Source organism: Trachemys scripta, chromosome 5, assembly GCF_013100865.1.
Source record: "Trachemys scripta elegans isolate TJP31775 chromosome 5, CAS_Tse_1.0, whole genome shotgun sequence".
In the NCBI taxonomy this organism is placed as follows: Eukaryota; Metazoa; Chordata; order Testudines; family Emydidae; genus Trachemys; species Trachemys scripta.
Window position 1 is genome coordinate 21,343,628 of NC_048302.1, and position 21,862 is coordinate 21,365,489.

A 21,862-nucleotide genomic window follows, 5' to 3' on the forward strand; every position below is an offset into this window, starting at 1 on the left:
AATATAAAACAATTAAGCAGTTTAACACCCAGACACATATACAAATATATTGTTTGTGCAACAACAGGCACACAAGCAGGGCTCCTCCATCAGAAAACGTGCCCCCATCTTTTTCTCTCAAGTTACCACTCTTCCTGTACACAAGTTTCTTGCAACACTTTGTGAATAATCAGTTTCATTGATCCCCTTTCTGTAATCAGTTTACGCTGTCTCTGTAGGTCTTTCACACACAGCAAAAGGGGACAGAAAAACATTTAAAAAAAACAAACAAACAAGATGAATGTGACTGTGAAACCACAAAAGTTGGCAAACTACTTGTAACTCAGTTTTTGAAACTGACCAGATGTCAAAATGATCATGTGCAGTGCTTCTTTACAAATAATAAAATTATGTTTGACAACTTGACATTTTAATTCTTAAAATCCAATTAAACTGTTAGGAGATTCAATTACAGAATATCTTGGGTCAGGAACTTCTGTCTTAGTGCCCTTTCTTCATCCCACTTCTATTTTCTCATTCTTTTTGTTAACAGAATTGGATAACTCATTAAGGGTCTTGTTATCCTTAGCATTATTAAATTTTGTCTTAATCATTATCAGTGACATTTCTATCCACCACCATCACCAAATACATCATTTAGCTCAAAATTACTCACAATCTCTCTCTAACAATTGAGTATAATCAATTCCTCCTGTAGACTTTTACACATGTTCTGAATTTCTTCCACTGCTTGATTATTATTTTGCATAGCAATCTTTGGTATATGCAGACCTATCAGAAAATGTAATTGGTGTGATCAGCTCTATTGCCAAGGAGGGTCAGGTGGGATTAAGTTGACTGGCCTGCGGCAATTGATCAAGCCCACAAAAGCAGTAAATGGGAAAATGTTTTCATTTTGTAGCTGTTATAATTTTATGGTCTTCAATCCCGAATTTATCTCAGACAATTGCACAGGACTAATGATGGTGGGACATTATATATTAATGGGGCAGATATTTTTAATGCTGATCAGCAAAGTGCTAATAAGACCAGCCTGCTGCTGAGGAGGCTGGGGCAACAGGCCATGCAAGCTTGCTGGTCTGCAGTGTAGCTTTGTATCATACGTTATTTTACAGAAAATGGCATCTCATCCTTTGTAGCAAAGGAGAAGTCAAATACCATAACCCAGGGAAGAAATAAACCAGGGAACTTTGTTAACTGCATATAGAAAGGACTACATAACGGATACAACCCCTGCTTCGCTGTGCCCACGTGCACTAGGGCAAGGAGTCTTTTGGGATGAGTCCCATAGGAATGACGGTCTGGTTGCAATCATGCCACAGACGAAGGAAAGGACTCAGCCATTGGTGCGGGCTATTCCACTATGGGCTTGTCTACACCTGAAAGGCTACAACAGCACAGTTCCAGCACTGCAGTTGCACCACTGTAGCACTTCAGTGTAGACACCACCTATGCGACAGGAGGAGTTCTCTCATCGGTGTAAGTAATCTACCTCCCTTAGAGCCAGAAGCTTGGCTACAGTCAGCCTAGCACTTTCTACACTGAAGGATAGGTCGTCTTAACTATGCCGCTCCAGGAGTGGATTTATCACCCCCTGAGCACAGAGCTGGGACAACTTAAATTTTTACTGAAGACCAGGCCTAAGACTAACCACCAGGACAGAAAAGGTGCTGGTAGAACAAGCAGGTAGAGGTCATGAGTATAGTGGAAAAGGGAGAGTCCTTTAATTTTCAGCATTAAAGTCTTCATATTTTCACTTGGAGCAAGGGCACCAAATCCCTAAAGAGTTAGGATACAAATATATGATTATGTTCTGCTCCTTCATACTCCTTATCCTGAAAGCCTTTCCAGAACTTTCTGGATTAATTTAAGAAAGTACTGGTATCCTTTTTGACCTGAGCAGCTAATCAAAAATGTGGGATTGTGTAGGCCATTCCAGTTGTGAGGAAAAATTGAAGATGGAGCCAGGTATCGTTGATGCAGTCTTGTTTATTTACAAAGAATGAATAAAGTCCTGTTTCCCCTGAACTCAGGAGGAATCAAACAACCGGAGGCTGTTTCCTTGCTGACAGCCCCAAGCCTCTCTTATCCAGCGCACCAGATTCCAAACCTGCCTCTAAACCTCCCCCAGGCTCTGTCTATAGCTTCCTTCTCCTTTTGTGCTTGTTTCTCTGTGCTGTCTCTCTTGCTTCTCTCCCATTCACACTTCTACCCAAATCCAGCCACACTCTCCACCCACACAGTTGAAATTCCTGAGTGACCTTCTGACCTGCCTTTGTTCAGCAGAGACAAGGTGGGTGAGGTAATATCTTTTATCAGACCACTTCTGTTGGTGAGAAAGACAAGCTTTTGAGCTTACACAGATCTCTTCTTTAGGTCTCAGGCCTTGGTTACACTTGCAAGTTACAGCGCTGTAAAGCCTCCCCCAGCACTGTAACTCACTCCCCGTCCACACTGGCAGGGCACTTACAGCGCTGTATCTCCCTGGGTACACCGCTGCAGGTACTCCACATCTCCGAGAGGAATAACAGCTGCAATGGAGTGGCTATGACTCACCTCACGGGTGTGAGTGTAAACGCTTGCAGCGCTGTACTGATCACCTTGTCAAGTGGCCAATCCTCTCCATTGTTGTGACCGGCTGCAGGAATGAGGAAGTAACTGTTTCAAAGCTCGTATCACAGAGAAAAGCAAACAGATTGCAGCTTGCTTTGAGTGAGTGAATGAATGAGCAGGGGGCCGGGAGTTCGGAACTTGCAAAATAAGAGAGCTGACATGCTCCAAAAAGCACTCTCTCCCCCCCCACACTCCCTGTCACAATCCACCCCCCCCCCCGTTTTGAAAAGCATGTTGCAGCCACATGAATGCTGGGATAGCTGCCCATAATGCACTGCTCCCAACACAGCTGCAAATGNCTCTCCCCCCCCCACACTCCCTGTCACAATCCACCCCCCCCCCGTTTTGAAAAGCATGTTGCAGCCACATGAATGCTGGGATAGCTGCCCATAATGCACTGCTCCCAACACAGCTGCAAATGTTACAAGTGTGGCCACACCATTGCGCTGGCAGCTGTCAGTATGGACAGTCCGCAGCGCTTTTCCATACTCAGCTGTACGAAGACAGGTTTACCTCACAATGCTGTACAGCTGCAAGTATAGCCAAGGTCTCAGTACTTTTGTTTTTTGTTTTGTTTTGGGAAGTAACACTGATGCTTTGATCTGGAGATTGCCATTGATTCTTATATTTGAAGGGAATGAAGAGTGGCTGTTACATTCAACAGTTTCAAAGAGGTTTAACCCAATCTATAAAAATACCATAGCAGTTTTAGTTTACACAGCAAAACCCGTAGCTGGCCCCTGCCAACCGACTTGGTTCACAGTGCTCGGGCTGTGGGGCTGTTTCATTGCTATGTAGATTTTGGGGCTTGGGCTGGAGCCTGAGCCTTGGGATCCTTCCCACCCTGCAGGTCCTAGAACCCGTGCTCCAGCTCCAGCCTGGAAATCTATATAGCAATAAAACAAGTGCTGCAAGCCCAAGACCAGCCCCGGGTTTTTCTTTGCTGTGTAGACATACCCACAGATAAGATTCTAAATGAACTGAAGTTATATGCACCTCCTTCCTGTTCAATCACACTGTTATGAAAATGGTCCCCATCCCCACTGCAGTGTCATAAACAATTTTCATAGTTTACTTGTTAGCATTTCCAGAATTTCCTAACTTAGTGTACACACTGAAACCATTAGGTGGTTTCCTTTGGGGTCCAAACTGTACAAAGAGATTTTCATGAAATGTTTATTATAGATGGATTGATATCATTAGTATTATGATAGAGAGGCCTCAGGATTAGAGTTGTGCTAAGTACCAACATGAAGGTAGCCATGGTGTTTGCCCCAAAGAGCTTACAATATACGACCTTGCAAAAACATAAATTTCTTATACATTGTAGTTTTGCTAGAACTTTGCAAAGACTGATTTTCTTTAGCCGTGTTACATAGCTTTAAATGGAATCTTAAATCTTAATGTGGAATATCTTTGCAACCAAAATAAAACATTTGCTGTAGCCCAAAACTCCCAACATTTTTAAATTGCACATCAACAAAGTGTGTCAATAAGATATTCAGTTTTTGATTGTTTAAATGTTCGGGGGCATGGGGAAGGGGGAGAGGTGAGAGTGACTGCCAAACATACATTTCCATGCAAACAGCAATTTAAAGAGATAACGTTAAATCCCAATGATACATCTGGTAAAAAAAAAATATTATTTATTTAAATTTACACTTATATGAAATGCATGTTAACGCACTATGAAATGAAGGAATTAGCAATTTCCAGCATGAATTACTTGATAAAAGTGACTGCATTCAATGCAGAGTTGTTGAATAAATCAGCAATGCTACACTGATTAATTACAAAGGTAGTTTAAAAAGGAAACCTGCAGTGTTTCACACTGAAATAACCTTACAATTGCTTCTTAAGTTGTTAATGGACAATGTAAGTAAACATAATAGCTGTAACAACTGACTGTAGGGGATTCTTAATGTATTTGAAAACCATATTTTAAGTCTACCTCAAATTTTCTTAGTAATGGACTGTCCAGTGAAAGCCCACTTGCCATTCGCCTGCAAAGTATTTCAAACAACATCAATCATAATACTACCTAGATCTCAGAGTGCATTTTTTATCAGTAGATCTCAAAGCACTTTACAGAGGAGCTCAGTATCATTATTTTACAGATGGAGAAACTGAGAAAGAGGTGAAGTGTCTTCCCCAGAGTCATCCAGCCGAGCAGTGGGAAAGCTGGGAGTAGCATCCAGGTTTCTTGAGTCCCAGTCCAGTGCTCTATCCTCTAAGTCACACTGCCTCCCTCTGGGCTTTGGCATAGTTTTTCAAAGTACTACACCTCCTTCAAACAAAAGCTAAAAAAATCATATTGTAAAGATTGAGTCTTTATCAGAGCCAAAAAGAACCAAAAGCTTTTCCCTAGTAAAATAAATAATGCTTTGAAAAAAATGTAATATGTAAATCTAGAGCAGCTTTCCTACTGATTTTATTATTGTTGTAATTAACAAATATTTGTGTACCTGCAGAACACTAAATGTTGTTTTGCAAAGTTACGAAAGAGACATAGTCCCTGATCTGAAGAATTTACCATCTAAATGAAACAATCACAGAATATGGAGATACCATGTTATCTTAATTAGCTGGATCAGCTACTAAACCCACCTTGACAGTCTTATTAAAAACTATCACTAACACAATGGGAATTATTATACAGTAGATAATGTGTATGCCGTATAAAGAATGCAAGAAAACTTAACCTTCCTAATATATTTAACTTACCTACCTAAATTTAACCTACCATAAATATAGGCAAGATTATGCCCACTTTACTCACCTTGAGAAGTACCGAATTCATCCAACAAGTACTAAGCCTACAGTATGTTTGAAATCTAAAAACAACTCAGTACTATTAACTAAATGGATTCCCTCCCCCACAAAACATTTATACTCTCTCCATATTCATTACTGCACTAACAACTCCCTCTCCCTAGGGAAAAGCCTAAACAAACATCTTCAGCTGGGATGAGCACATTACATGGGTGAGGATATTCCACTAAGAATGCCCTTCCAAGATGTTCAGATATAGGGACTGCAAGTGTAACGCCGACAGACCCCGGTCATCAGCGGGCGGGATCCAACCTGGGACCTGTGGAGCTTAGTGCATGAGCGTCTACCACAGGGGTCAGCAACCTTTCAGAAGTCGTGTGCCGAGTCTTCATTTATTCACTCTAATTTAAGGTTCCGCATGCCAATAATACATTTTAAAGTTTTTAGAAGGTGTCTTTCTATAAGTCTATAATATATAACTAAACTATTGTTGTATGTAAAGTAAATAAGGTTTTTAAAATGTTTAAGCAGCTTCATTTAAAATTAAATTAAAATGCAGAGCCCCCCGGACCGGTGGCCAGGACTCGGGCAGTGTGAGTGCCACTGAAAATCAGCTTGCGTGCTGCCTTTGGCACTAGTGCCATAGGTTGCCTACCCCGGCTCTACCACATGAGCTAAAAACCAACTGGCTGTTAGCTAAGACTGTAGAGCAGACTCATTAAACTCTCTCTCTAGGTGGCCTTGGTGCCACTAGATGGGACAAACACCACACCCAGAAGGTGTGTGGGTTATACAAGCAAAACTAATTCTGCTATCTCCACTTTTTTGACAGTGTACATGGAACGAATTGATTACTCAGTTAGACCAAACTCAAAATATAAAGATCTACATAGATGATAATATCAACTTGCATTGAATCTATAAAAATGCAGGAAGTCTTCGTGGCTTCTGAAAAACAGGCATCATATGTTCCCCCTACAACTGAAAGCACTGCATGAGAGGGTAGCCACAGTCTGCACTTTCATAATCATCAAAGTGGTACTCAAGTTCAGCTCCAAGTACAGCAAATGGCAGTCCTCCAATCAGTGGTCAGCTAGGTAATGTATGGTAAAGTGGAAAAGTCCACATGAAACAGTCCAACTCCTGTCTTTCCTCCACATATGTGTAATGGGGCATTCATGCCACCCTAACCCTCAAGGGGTTAATATAAGCAAGAGAAGCCAGTTAGCCATAGGCTGCACCTGGAGGGGAAATAGGATACAATTAGGCTTAACTGGGGATGAAGCTCATCTGGGCAGAAACAGGTGGGACATCTATAAAGCCAGGAAGCTGGCAACAGGGAGGAAAGGCCCTGCAGTCACACTTCTTGATACCAGGGGGGAAGAATAGAAGCCTTTGATAGAAGTATAGGAAGCAGTCCAGGGAAGGAGCCGTAAAGGCAGGGAGAGTAAAAACCTGAGCTGCTGGGTCGAGGGTCTCTGGACTGGAATCTGGTGTAGAGGGGTGGCCTGGGCTCCCCTCCAAGCCACTGCAGGAGTGCATGCTAAGGGAAGCCTATTTGGGGACTGCCAGGGACAGTATGGAAGGAGACTCTGATAATACCCCAGAAGGGGAGGAACTTCAATGCGACTTGGCCAGAGGGATGAGCCATGAAGAGAAAAGCACTGCAGCTCTGACAGCATGGGACAGGCCACAGAGCAAGTGAGTGGGACAACAGTTAGAGCAACATCAGGAAGGGGCATCAGACCATGCGGTGAGCAAACCCCACATGGGCTGTTAGGGGGCGCCAGAGTGGTAAAAGAGTATGCCCTGTCACAGTATGTCCTGGCCATCTCCATTTTTGTTCTGTTGCTCAGGGGTGTGGATGTTTTAACACTCTTTAATGGCATAGTTATACCGATATAGGTCAATAGTGTAGACCAAGCCTTAGGCAGCTTTTTATAAAAACTGAGAGTTTAGATAGTAAGGTCTTAGTAAGTCTTCTAATTTCAGCACCAAACCATAATACCAGCTTTATAATGGTGTTAAATATTTGAACTTTAGTTTGGAGGGCAATATTTCTGTTTCTCAATGTTGGCTTTCAAGTTACAAAGGCATATCTGGCTTTCACTATTCTGGTTTTAATGTCTTTGTCTATTCCACCTATTGTATATACAATTATACTGAGATATGTGAAATACTGAACCTCTTCTATGTCAGTCACAGAAAGTGCTATTGTTGTGTGTTTATTGTCATGGTTTTAGTTTTCTTAGTGCTGATTTTCATCCTATTAATCATGCATAACCTGTAGATTATTTGTTTTGACTTGCATGTCTCTGTGGGTCTGGGATTGCAAGTTGATGTAATCTGCAAAGTCAAGGTCCTCTAACTTGTGTGAAAGTCCATTGCAGGGATAATCAATAGATGGACCACAGGCCAAATCCGGACTGCCATACACTTTTGAACAGACCCTGAAATCTTTTAATGTACTTATTATTATTATCATTATAGTTGATTTGTTTTTTTTATTATTTTCTCCGGAGTCTGGACCTCGACTATACCTTGAGTAAGAAATTTGGACTTTGACAAAAAATAATTGATTACCCCTGGTCCATTGTATGCCCTTTGGTTGTTCTGTGCTCTTACTCATTACTCAATTCACTACCTGTAAAAAGATCAAGGGTGACATAAGACATCCTTATCTGATGTCTGTAATAATGTCGAATGGCTTCGTCAGTTCACTGTTGTGTATTACTTGGCATGTCATATTTTCACAGAAAACTTGGAATGATGTTCACACATTTCTGTGGGATTCCATAGAGGCATAGCAACTTCCATAAAGCTGTTTTATCTGCGGTATCAAAGGCTTTTTGGACACTTATAACATACATATAAAGCAGTGACTGCTATTTCGTTTACAGTTCTACGATGATAGGTGGGGATACTATTTGATCTATATATGATTTCTCCTGTCTGAATCCTGTCTGTTCTTGTCATAACCTTGAATCTACCGCATTCTTTATTCTGTTTAGAATAATACATGTAAATACCTTACTTGGGATAGACAGCAACTGAATGCCCTACTGGCCTATTACTGTAGCTTTTTATTGACCTGGATGCATTACAAATCTTCAGAGGACTCAGGACTTCTTCACTAGATTTTCTATAGACTGTACATTACAGATTGGAACTCCCCTAGCAGAATCAGAACATCAGTGAGCAACATCAGCTAAAACTCATTCAAGACACTCATATTTGACTTCATACACACAAGTGAGGTTTTCAGTTCTTTCCTGAGGGTAAATATGGTACCAGTTCCCGCAAGTGAATGGCTGATAGCGCCCCCCCAAGCACATTCAAGACATCTGAGACAACACTTAATATCTGTCCAATCCAATTATATTTACAGTTTTGCCAGCTTCAACCCTGCCTCCAAACTAATACTCTGAATAAGGTCTTTGAGAAGGTTGTGTTAAGGTAACCTTATGACAGAAGGGGGCATACACACAACATATTGTCTGGTCCAGTTTCAGATTACTTTGTTCACTGAAGTTCTGGATGTGCTAGGGGATTTCCTGCTTTATAGACCCTACATGGCTGGGGAGAAAAAACATAGTGGGAACGTGTTGAATCTATTAGTGGACATTTTCAATGTCTGTCTACTGAGGGCAAGGTGTCAGCTTTCCTCTACTGAATGACTCCTAATCACCTACTTTAAAAAAAAAAAAAATACCAGAACAGTTGCAGTCTTGTTAGCTATTGCCATGTGTTTAATCTCCTTATTCAGGATAAGATTAATGAGAAGCTAAACCCAGGGCATTACACAATTATAGCCCAGTCCAGTATATACTATATACACACACACACAATTTATGACAAAACTATTGTCCATCTGTTAGGTTCTTCCACTGTAAGCAAGAGCAACAGGAAAATACCATATTGTTCCGGCCAGTATAACACTTTGGTGGATTATAATGAAACTGTTCCTTGGGAATAGTGCTAAGTGCTTAAGAACCACCATTATATTGAATAATGTGTCTAATATTTTAACTGAATTCACTTGTTGTTCAATAAATACGAATACACTTTCTGTGTCATTTCTTCTGCTATGGATTACTTCAGCTGCAAAATAGGAACAACACCACCCTTTACAGATTAGTTATTGGTGTGTTTTTCTTGTAGATTGAAGCCAACCTCTTCTTTTTATTATTAAATTGAATTAAGAGACTTGTAAAACATGCGGGTTTATAATGAAACATATAATATTTCAGTTTGCACCTGGCAAAACTGCCAGAAACCAAATTTTGGGTGGCTTGAATTTCCCTTATAAGGAATTTGGATTTAACTTTTGCTGCATTACCTCTTTTAATTGAACATTGTTTTCTAATGACTCTGCTTTATAGAGACTCTTGCTGAAAGCGAGAGAAATTGCATTTAACTGCAGGAGAGTACAGTACTTGCTTCACAAAAATTGTTTTTAAAATTCACAATATGCTCCTTTAAAAAATACTCAGATACTTCAGTACTGCATCTGACAAATTTGATGGATTTTTTTTTTTCCCCATGGAGTATTTCACTAATAGCTTCAATAGGTTATGTGCGTATGTGCTGTTATGATAACTGGCCATACAAATTTAGCCTAATTGTGAGCTCAACTGTAAAAAGTGAGTGTAAGTTCATAAGATGTCACAATAACCTATAAAAAGAAATGTTGATGGGAAAAGTTGAAAAAGCGAAAAAGAGAGACTGAATTAGTCCAAACAAAGAGGCTTGCTGATTTAACTGAAAGACTGTCTTAAGATCATGCTTGGTTAACAAGAATAGTGTGAAACCAGAAATCCATGAATCAAAATTGGAATTGTGCTGGAAACTAGGCCTAATTGGTGGACAATATAAGGAAGAGATGGACTATTCCACCCATCACTCCCTTTTGGGGTCCCTAAATAAAAAGACTTTGGGAGAAAAATTGGCCAGTGGAGTGAGCTTCAGGATCGTGGCTGCCACCCCCCGGAACCCTTACCCCCTTCATCTCGATCCTAAAAATATCCTGACCAGTCCAGGCTAGAGAGAGGAACCCAGCTGACACATCCACCTTCCCCAGCTCTGGCTGAATCCCAACCATCTCCAGGGATGTAAGATTTTGTCCCCCACACCCTATCCTTTCCCTGCTGTGTCCTTTTTCTTCTGCACCTTATTTCTTCTCTTTCCTTTGTTTCTTCTGTCTAATAAGAATCTGGCTTAGCCAGCCAAGATTATATATTTTGCAATACTGCTGTAAGCCGATGACCAGAAAGAGGCAGCTAAACGCAGTGCCCTAATCAGCCTGATGCTGGTACAAGTTTGCCAGGTCTCACAGTGGCTGATGCCGGTGTTTCTCCAGCAGTGAGATTGCAAGTGAAAGTCAACACCAATGACAACAGCTGCATTTTCTATCTTTGTTATTCCATTTTGCGTGTTTGTCTTGCTTTGTCTTGTAGGAAATGGGATCAGATTTTAACAGCAGTAGCTCCAGTCCATCTCACTTAACTTCTCTTTTATTCAAAAGGACAGTTATTACCATCTTTGATAACATCTAAAACACTGTCAAACCAGGGGAGGGGGCTCCTTCTAAAAAAACCAGCGAAAGGGAAATGGAACAAGGGATGTGGTTAAAATGAAAGCCTGAATTAATATTTTACGTGTCAAATGCTTTAACTCTTTTCCTTTTTTTCAATATCTTTAATAAAAGGTTAAAAGGATTTTTCATAGTGTATTTGTTATGGTATTAAGCAGGTTGAGGTGTTTGTATACCAAACCCGAACCTTGTTTAAAATTATTTAATGTTGGACAATGTCTCAATTATGTTAACACCTTTGAGCCCACATATTCCATATAAATTAGTGCAGTATGACAACAAAGCTTAATCAAGCAATCCATTATACAGAAACCCTAACGTATGGTTTAACGACTGCAGATTAAAAGAAAAGTTATAAGAGTTTTGCTAAGATCATTAATAACAAAAAAAAAAAAAAAAGCCAGGAAATAATCCAACAGCATGGTTATTGTAACATCCTACATCAAGAGAACAAAAATAAGTAGACCTTGAAAACAGAAGCAACCTTGTGATATATAAATGATACAAATTAGTTTATCTTCAGAAAAAAGGTACGGTATGTATATTCACATTAAAAAGTCACTTTATGTGACACTATTGATATTACTCCACACCCATTATGTGTTTATAAATATATATTACATATATTCCTAGCTTTCAAAAAATGTTAGAAAGCATATATAGGTAGACTTTTTTTTTCTTCTGATTTTCTCTACAGTGCTCCCCTTTTCCCCCAACCATCCAGGAGTCTGCGCAATCCTGGTACTGAACTGCCTGTTCTGCTACTGGGATTTATCCCCTTACTCACAGTTCTGAGAAGATAGGAGAGCCATAGCACATTTGCAGCCTATATATTTAATAAAAAAAATTGAGAAAGGCATGTGCAGAAGGCCACTTTGATTTCAAGAGGTGGGAAAGGAGATCAGGAAGATTAAGTGAACAAGATTGGGTTAAGAAGCAATGAGACTTGGAAATGTAAAGTTATGGAATAAAGAGGGGTGGGGGACAGGAACAAACAGGAGGAAAAACTAAGATTAATAAGATTAGTTATCCAAAGGGAGTACAGTAACCTAGGAGGTGCTATACCCATCAGTGGGAATTAGCAGGAGCTATCTTGAAGTTGTACCTTATCTTTTGCTGAGATAATTTTGTGATTATTTTTTTACTCATAACTTGTAGTAGAATACAGTATAACTGTGTATAAAAATGATAGTAGGCTTAAGCTTATGTCTAAAGGAAATATGATAATTCACTATGTAAAAACATTAAAGGACTCTTCCTGAGGTGAGAAATAATTAAAATGCTAATAAACCTAATTACAAGAGAGCATGTTTACTCAAACAATCCCAAGGGGTAGGCATATCTTTTGAAGACATAAAGGGTTATACCAGTTGAAGAGAAATCTGTATGTGAAATACTCCCTGCATTAACGTTATTATTAATTACTATTATTATTATATTTATAACGTATATTAATAATAATTTGCATTACAATAGCACATAGATATCTCAGTCAGGTTTTGGGACCCCATCGTGTTAGGAACCATACAGGTAAAATAACAAAAAGATTATTACTTTTCTAAACATGGACAAAGCTTATACAACGTTATAGTAACACAGTGACAGTGTAAAAGTTGGCCATATGTATATTTGCATCCTAATTTAACAGCTCACATGTCTGAATTTGCTAATGTTGGCTTGAAACTTGGTTTCCAAAGACCTATAAGGAGTTGATTGTACATGGAGATCTCACCATCACTTACTGACACCCTATCAAGAGACATGCAAATATAAGTAGGTAGCACAAGTAACAGTTCTGGAAAGCTCTGCATGTACTGAGAAATTTCCAAATGTCACCTGTCATCTAATAACCAAAGCTACCAACAGTTACCCTTTGCAATTAATACTCGGAGCCTATACTCAATCAGTCTCACAAGAGTAGAACTTCCAATGTTTGTATTTGTTTTTGTCTCTCTCTGTTCTCTATATTATTTACAAATCAGTATTACTTGGATTTGACCGTTAATATTGTTAAACATGTGATGAATGACTGTCTAAGAGACAAAAAACACTGTATCTTGTGGGAGGACCAGAATACAATTTGGCTTATCCAGTCCAAATTACACAATTAACAAAGAAGAGGCTCAAGAGATGTCTTAGTCTGTCTATAAGGGTGCCAGAGTTGGCAGACACAGGGTCCATGCTAGCACCAGGGCTGACTTGTAATTTTCCCGGTGGGTGTTCAGCCCCTTCTCCCAAGGCCCCACCTTCACCTTGCCTCTTCCTGCCCCCACTCCACCCCTCCCTGAGGCCTTGCTCTAGCTCCATCTCTTCCTGCTCCCACTCCACCTCCTCTCCATGCCCCCACACTCCGAGCACCTCAAGCCCACCGAACAGCTAATCAGTGGCCCCATTGAACAGCTGTGGCTGGTGGGTTCTGACCTAGCATCCCCTATTTTTTTTCCCAGGGGTTCTTGAGCCCTGAAGCACCCACAGAGTCGGCTCACTGTATATGTTGGTATATAGCACACCCTTTGGCGTACCAGGGCATAGTTAGCTACCGCTACAGGTTCAAAGTGTAAAATACAAACTAAAACAAGACATGCAAAGGATGACGCAAAACTGGATAATATAGACTTTTTTTGTGACTCTGACTCACAGTCTAGCTCACATCTAGTCCACTGAGCACCTGGGCTGGGATTTGCAAAGCTGCCTGAGGCATTGGGACAGCCAAAAGCCATGCTGGGAGTCTACATAAGAGTAGTTTCCATGTTTTTAAGACATTCTGGGCACTCTATTCTGTGCTGCTCAACATTTCCCTAAACTCCTCTCCACTACCTAACCTATTAGCATTGGCAACCATTCATCTTACAAATGATTAAACCATTACCTCTTGAAGAACCCTCTTCATTTTCAGCAGTAACGTCTTTACAGCTGTGCAGTCCTGCATCATCAGTCGGAAGGGTAAAGATTCCATTCCTCCACCTTCTTCCAGGCCTGCAAAAGGCCACTCCACAGCAGGACTGCTGGCCACCTGGCTGACACGAGGACATCTTGCTTCTCCTTGTTCCACCTCCTTTGACAATTTCAGAGAGAGGTTCCTAAGATGAGAAAATATAAACAAAAATTGGCTCTGTGGTACTTTTTAGGCTCTCTCCCTTTATGACTATTTGGAGTGAAACATTGCTAACACTGAGCTTTCACTCTCTCTGTTTACAGTGCATATGATGAAGAGTTTATGAATAAACACAACCAACTTTTTGGAGAATAACTTGACTAGCCTTTTTAAGGCCCCATCGCCCGAGGATCTAGCCATCACCATTTTTTTTTAGGTAAACTTCAGATCGTTCTAGAATTGAAACCAAGCTTTCCTCCATGTCCCACAGATAAAGCCACTTTCTTACAATGTTAAGTGTAAGTGGGATTTCACTTCTAGGAATTAAATTGCTGGGGATACATTTTACCCCATTTTGCTATTTGCTCAAATTAAAGGGATGGACATAAATTTATGATTAAACTGGCTACAGGGGTTCTCAACTGGGGGTCCAGACCCCTCAGGGGGTCATGAGGTTATTACATGCAGGGTTGCGAGCTATCAGCCTCCACCCCAAACCCTGCTTTGCCTTCAGCATTTATAATGGTGTTAAATATATAAAAAAGTATTTTAATTTATATGGGGGCTCACACTCAGAGGCTTGCTATGGGAAAGGGGTCACCAATACAAAAGTTTGAGAACCATTGGCCTACATGCAATGAAGTTCACGGTCTTTTTCATTATATTAATTTTCCATATGGCTATAACTTAGAATTTAGCCCAACCCTTAAGGAAATTAATGAGGAGGAAAACAAAAGGAAATAGTTACATTTAGAGTTGATCCAATGTCATAATTATGTTTATTTTATGGTATTGTTTGGAAACTGCAGTTTGGAAAAAGAATGAGCAATCTGAAGTTGTTAATTATCTCTATAGCTTGTGTAAGAAGAACATGGGAGAACATGCGAGAAAGGGTCTATCAAGAACCACTGAAATCAACAGAAAGACTCCCACTGATTTCAATGGCCTCTAGATCAGGCCCTGAGGCAGCAAAAGAATACTGTTATGTTAACCTGACATCCTACCCCATACCCACACTATCTGATCTTGGAACAGAGCATCAGAACAAGACATGACTCCCACTTAGATAACAGTTCTGAGTTCTAAATACAACATAAATTCAGAGAAGAAGCTCTAGCAATCATAAAATGATTTAAAAACAGATTATTTGGCAATTTGGTGAAATGGCAAAGCAAGTAAATGTATTATGAACACTTCTGTCCACAAAAACTTCCTTCATGCTGTGCCTTTTTTACCTGGGTCCAATGGGAAACAGGAAGAGAATGCTACATGAAGCATATAGTACTAAACACCAGAATATAGTAGTAGTTTGTGATAATTGTACATTAATTAATTGTTACATTACGAAAGGGTTTCAATGGAATTACTTGTCATATCCATACTATTATCAAAAAAATGTACTATCATTAAAGATGTTAGTATAAGTGGCAATGGAAATACAGGTCTGTCGCATCTTACTCGCATTTAACATGCGCGATTTCAGCTTTACGCGGTCGGCAAAAACAAAAAAAGAAGGGAAAATAACAATTTTAATACTGTACCTATAGTGCGGGCGATTTCGCCCGCCATTCAACTAAATGTAATTTTGACTATACGCAGTTTTCGCTTTACGTGCTAACTGCGGAACAGAACCCCCGCATAAGATGAGACTCGCCCGTAATGCTTATTGTCCATTTAAAATACAGTTAACATTTTCTGTTCCATTTGAAATTTTTGTAAGCAAAAAAAAAAAAAAATGTAGTTGGTGTTTTGATTCTGAGTTTTAGGGTTTATTATTCAATGATAAAGCAAGAAAGATAAGAATCTTCCCAATACATTTTGCTTTAATGTTAACTTTGGTTCCACAAGAACAAACATGCAAATAAATAAATAAATAAATAAATAAGAGATTAATATGTTTTTTTTAATGGATAAACAATTCCCACTGCCACCCTAAACAAATGGAAAATGCTATTACCAGGACAATCTCTTATGGATGGCTCATTAAGAAGTTATGGAATATGTAATGTGCATTTGGGACCATGTGAACTTGGGAAATGCACCAAAGAAGTCACTGATATGCCATGCATAGACAAATGCTTATGATGGACAATGGAAATAAAATTTTCTAAGCCTGGCTTCTTAAGAATATCACTTGGGAATGAAATAATTTTGTTTTTCATTATTAAAATATATTGAAACAACATTTTGAGTAGAATATTTTATGTGGTTCAAATGATAATCTGGGATGGATATGGTAAAAGTCTGTGAGAGCCAAGAATATTACCTAGCTGCTTATTCATGGCACTTATTAAAGCAGTCTCAGGTATAAATCATGGAAGGAAAAAGAGACAAACATTCACTGAAGCATTAGTTACATGAGAAGTCACTTTTTTCTCTTAAATGTTTGTTTTAAAACATACTCCTATTGTGGGAATCTATATCTGAATGAGTTTAATGAAACTTACAAACACATTGTTTGACTGAAGTAAGATGAAATAGCACAATCTCCCCCACCCCCACCCATTTCCTGGCTACTGACTGCAGGTTGGCAAATGAAATTGCAGTAGAATGTCAGCAGTCAAGAAACTAAGAAAGGAACCAGAATTTCAACCTGCTATCACTCCAGAGGAGGCGGTCATGTTGCAGGTAGAATGCACCTACAGTGAGAAAGAACAGCAGCAAAAGGAGTCTTTAATAGTACGCCCGCATTAGTAAAGACAGTTTTTTATTTCTCCCAGTGCCTCTGCATCAGTAGCAGTGTTCTACTTCACTTGTGCGCACAGAAATTATCACCACCCGTGGAGTACCATTATTCCAAAAGAGATATTGCTTACTAAAACCGTCATTGTGGCACTTATGTATGAAGTGGAGGTGTCCTGGGAAATAAAATAAATTTGGATTGGATCAAAACCCATTGAAGTTAACAGAAGACTTTTCATTGGCTTCTGCTTTCTTTGGTTGCCATTAAAAGGTCAATATTTACTAGTAATTGCTTCAGAGCGATAGCTCAGACACTATGGTATTTTTGCGATACTTGCAATAGGAAATATCTCCACAGTGTTAGAAAACTTCTGAGGTGTCTAGCACAACTGCTAGTGCAACTTTTGTTTAGTGCAAAGGAAGCTTTCCAAAACATGATTTTTCACCAAGCACATCATTACTAATGTATAATTATTCTGTTATGCAATTATGTAATATAATGTAATTTATCACATAACAGCACTAAAAATTTAGTGCAAAAAGTCTCTTGCATGAATTTGTTGTATTCCCTAACTAGTAAACCCCGCCACTGCGTTTGGTGTTATGTTTCAACATTCTCAAAATTAAATGTTTCAATAAAGTCATTTAAACATTTCCAAATTGACAAATTTCAAAATTTCCATTCCACAATATATTTCGAGATTTTGACTTTTCATCCTCATTCAGTATGATCAGAAATTTTGAAATGTTGGAATTGCCTGCAGGCTAGAAATTCTATTTTTCAACAATCACAGTTCAGGGCAATTTCCATGATCTAGCTTGGGCACCCGCTCCAGGTTCCAGGGTCCTCAGATGTCACCTCTCCTGGGTGCAAACACGCATCTCTCTTCTTTCTGACTGAGTTTTTCCAGGCTCCGCACTTTCCTGCCTACGCTGTGAGTTCCCCAGAAAATCAGACTGCCTAAGCAGGCCTGCTTTGCTTTCTTTTCAAAGCAGTAGCATAGCCAGGTGGAGGGAACAGGGGGAGCGATTAAAAAAAGGGGGCCACCCGCTGCGGCGCTTTTACTCACCCAGTGGCACTCCGAGTCTTCAGCGGCGAGTGAAGGTCCCGCCGCCGGGTGAGTAAAATAAAAGCACCGCAGCAGGTGGCGCCTTTTTTTTAATCACTCCCCCGGGTGAGTACAAAGACGCCAAGAAATTGACAAGGTGCCACTTGTGCTCAGTGTGGGAGCGGCCGCTGCCCCGCTCCCCCCCAGCTACGCTACTGCTTCAAAGGCTACCAACAGTGTTATTGGTAGAAGATTCCACACAGCTCTTATTGTGAAAGCATTACAGAAAAAAACATATTAAAAACAATTAAAGAACCTACATCCATGTGAATAAGCTTGATCACCCTCAACTCCAACAAGGGCTCAGGCAGGTGGTCAGTCCTTCAAACCCCAAGGGGTTTTCTGTGGCTATAAGCTTATAACAGCTTCTAGCTCTGAACAGGCACACCCATGAGTCTCCTTTATAGAGTTCGGGCCTTTGATCTTGGAACCCTGGGAACAGGTCATCAGCATGCAGTCACGTCTTCAGGCCCTAGCTTCAAAGGACTGGGTTTTTGCATAAGTGGAGGCAAGGGGGGGATTTGCATTCATCTTATTCTAGATATTTCCCAGGAAATACACGTCACAGGTTTTGTCCCAAAATGTTATTCTTGTCTGCCACATTATTCAATATGATCCATTGATCACCCAAGGCCACAATATTTGCATTTAATACAATGGACTCCAAAGATACTTAAACTTAATTCAGTAATATTTCCCAAAGATTTTTCAGGACATTGCCATATCCGTCACACCAACCACATCTAGAACTGCTGCAAAGTCTGGAAATACAACAAGAGTGCTTCATATCAAAATCATTGATTTGGAGGAACAGACGCTGCCACCTCTTAATTGATTTTAAAGAGCAAAAGGGTGAGGAACTGACACAGAGGTTAATTATTTATCTAATTGCTTTGCAAACAAGGAGCAAGAGGAAACAATCTACAATGATTCTGTTTACATCTAGATTTCATTTGTGTCTGAACTCCTTTTTTTCTTTGACAACCTGACAGATTTCAATGGGATTTAGGCATCGAGGGGCTTTGGAAAATCCAACTAGGCCCCTATCTGGAACTTTACATGCCTAAATACCTTTAAAAACCTGGCCCCTAAACTCTAATGCATTCCCAGATGGACCAGTTTTTAGAAGCTGTAGGCCTTTCCCCAAGAATGCCCTGCTGCCACCCCTGGAAAGTGTTGTCCCCAAAAGTGACAGTGAGAATAAAACAGATTTCAACTATCACTTTTGGGACATGGGAAGAAAAGTGATTTCCCAAACAACTTGCCCTCACAGATCATGACAGCACTCTGCACAGCACCCAGAAGTGCTCCAAGCAGTCACTCCAGATCACAGAAATTCAAGGTGAAAACCCGGCCACGCTGAAGTCAAAGGCCAAACACCCATTGACTTCAGTGGGACCAGGATTTCACCCCTACTGTTACGTAACTCCCCATGGATCACCTCAGTCATGAAGCATGACTCCACATTTTACATTAGATGAGTAGTTTCCAAGGGGAGCTCAATAAAGGTTAAATGACAGTACTCTAACCATAAGGTTCTAGCGGTGTGAATCATAGTGACAAGAGCTGCATCAGAAGGACTGCTCACAACCTCCAGGCTAACTTAAAATTGAAAATGGTACTAGGTGCCACAGCTGCTATCTGCATATGGAAGATGAGCAACTGGATCCAACATGACACTTCAAATTTCAAACTATTTGACAAGGGCCATACAAAAAACTCTGACAGTAGGCATGCTTACAACCCTGCCTATTCCTCTAGATGCCTCTCTAGACCTATTGCCATGATTTCTGTTTCATTTGGGTTAAGCCATAATCAAATTACCTGCATCCAATCCCTCACTTCTGTTGGATGCTGGTAAAGCACAGAGACTGCAGTACCTACATTTAGTGAATCGGTATAGCCACCAGACAGCCCAGCTGTACTCCACAAGCATACGTAAAAGAAAATCTTCTGCAGCCATGCCACAGTCTGTGTGTGTTTGCATCTCAGAGACTTCCCAGTCACTCCAGGGGAGTCGCATCTTACGCAGGGGTTAGGTTCTGAAGTCAGCGCATAAAGCGAAAATCGCGTATAGTCAAACGCTCATTGAGTGGAATGGTGGGCAGAATCGCCCACATTACAGGTACAGTATTTAAATTGTTATTTTTCTCTTTTTTGTTTTTGTTTTGCCGAGCGCGTATAGTTAAAATCGCGTACGTTAAATGCGCCTATGATGCGACTCCACTCTAATCTAATGAAATGATATGTTAAACAACCAAAAGAGGTATACAGTAGTGCAGCTCTTTTTGATGCCATTTTCACTAACAAATTTCTTCCCATTCCAAAGCATTTTTAAAGGGTTTTACAGTACACAGGGGTAGGGGAGAATACGTTTTACAACTTGAGCTAGTTCGAATTATTTTTACTTCTTACTCGTCCTCAAACCCAAGATTTTGAAGAGTTTATGGTAACTTAAACTTCCCTTACAGAAAGATTCCCAGATTACGCTGAGTTTAATCTTCTTAGTTTTCAGGGCACTGGCATAGTGGAATTAGTTTAAACTAATACATTGTTCCCTTAGTGTCTGCACTTCTTGATATCAGCTTAGCAACACAGAGAGCATCTAACACTGTCCACCTCAGGAAGGCTCTACAAGCAGAGTGAAAGACTTCTGTTGGAAGCACTAAATATACCCTGTCTGCTATCTGAGGGCTTATTTTCTAAAGCAAGAGCTCAGATAAAGCCTTAAATCTTATATGTTTTTTATATTCATTGTTAAGCAGCATTTTGGTAAAAACAATCTTTTATTCATATCTTGATCCTGTCCAGCGAGCTATACCAGAATGCACATTTCTTATTATTTCAGAAAACTGTTATTAGCTACATACATAGATAGCAGCAGAATGATCCTGATTTTTTTTTTTCAATCAAGCCTTTACAGGTTTACATCCCTAGCTTTCTCTCCTATCCAGATTTTTCTTCTTCTCATCAACTGTCAGTATTACAGCTGCATGGGATCCTGTTTCAGAAAAATCCAAAATTACTAGTTCAATAAGCTCAATGAGGACATATAAGACTAGAAAAAATAATTATAAATTGCTTTCTGGAACAATCTGCCTCACATATTCACCGCCATTTAAAAAAAAATGCAGCTAAAACACCTATATGCCTATATTATTATTTACATTACAATAGCATCTTGAAGCTACTGGAACTGGGCCTCAGTTCTGGTAGGTTCTATGTACATATAGTAAAAGAGAGTCCCTGCCACAAAGTTTTTACAATCTAAATACAGATGACAGACAAATGGTGAGAGAAAGAATGGATTATTTTCCCCATTTAACAGATGGAGAACTAATGCAGTTTTTTTTTAAAGGTATTTAGGTGCCTAAACATGCAGATAGGTACCTAGGGGGATTATCAGTTAGGCACATAAAATCTGTCCCAGAGAGACTAAGGATAAATTTTCCAAAAGCCCTTAGAAGCCTAAGTCTCATTTTCAAAAGTGACAAGTGCCTAAGTCAATTAGGCGCTTTTGAAAATTATACCCTAACTGCAGAGCCAGCGCAACCCATTAGGCGAGCTAGGCGGTGGGCACTACAATTTGGGGGGCGGTGACCGCGGCGGTATTTCGGTGGCAGGACCTTCTGCCGCCTCTGTGGGGGGCGGCATTTCGGGGCGGGGCCTTCTGCCGCCTAGAGTGGCAGAAAAGCTGGCGGCGCTCCTGCCTAACTGACTACCCAAGGTCACACAGGACATCTATGGCAGAGTTAGGAACCCAGATCTCCAGACTCTCAGTCTAGTGATTTAACCACAAGACTATGTTATCTTTCCTTTCCTTAATACAACCAATAAGCATATATCTCCATATGTCCTCACAGCTTCTGAATGTAACGTTTGCATTGCTGTAACTGCTAATAGTTTGAAAGTTGTACAGATGACGTACTAGCAAATTAAAATGCATGGTATGGTAAGGTAGATATTGTTTGACATTTTACAGCTTTTAGTACTGTGCAT

General features: G+C 40.1%; 1 protein-coding gene and 2 long non-coding RNA genes across 8 annotated transcripts in view; 2 read left to right on the forward strand and 1 right to left on the reverse strand.

The window, feature by feature from the left end:
- Positions 1–21,862, reverse strand: part of CCSER1 (coiled-coil serine rich protein 1) — a 1,080,955-nt gene that overhangs the window by 618,435 nt on the left and 440,658 nt on the right. For all 3 annotated transcript variants that reach the window (XM_034771263.1, XM_034771265.1, XM_034771264.1), the window contains exon 6: positions 13,848–14,058. In XM_034771263.1, coding sequence (XP_034627154.1) covers positions 13,848–14,058 — 211 coding nt within the window. The remainder of the gene's footprint in view (positions 1–13,847; positions 14,059–21,862) is intronic.
- Positions 1–21,862, forward strand: part of LOC117877782 — a 67,792-nt gene that overhangs the window by 13,790 nt on the left and 32,140 nt on the right. The window lies entirely within an intron of this gene.
- On the forward strand, positions 8,148–15,585 carry LOC117877783. Its single transcript, XR_004645822.1, has 3 exons — positions 8,148–8,299; positions 14,177–14,289; positions 14,928–15,585. It is a non-coding gene; the product is annotated as an uncharacterized LOC117877783 (long non-coding RNA).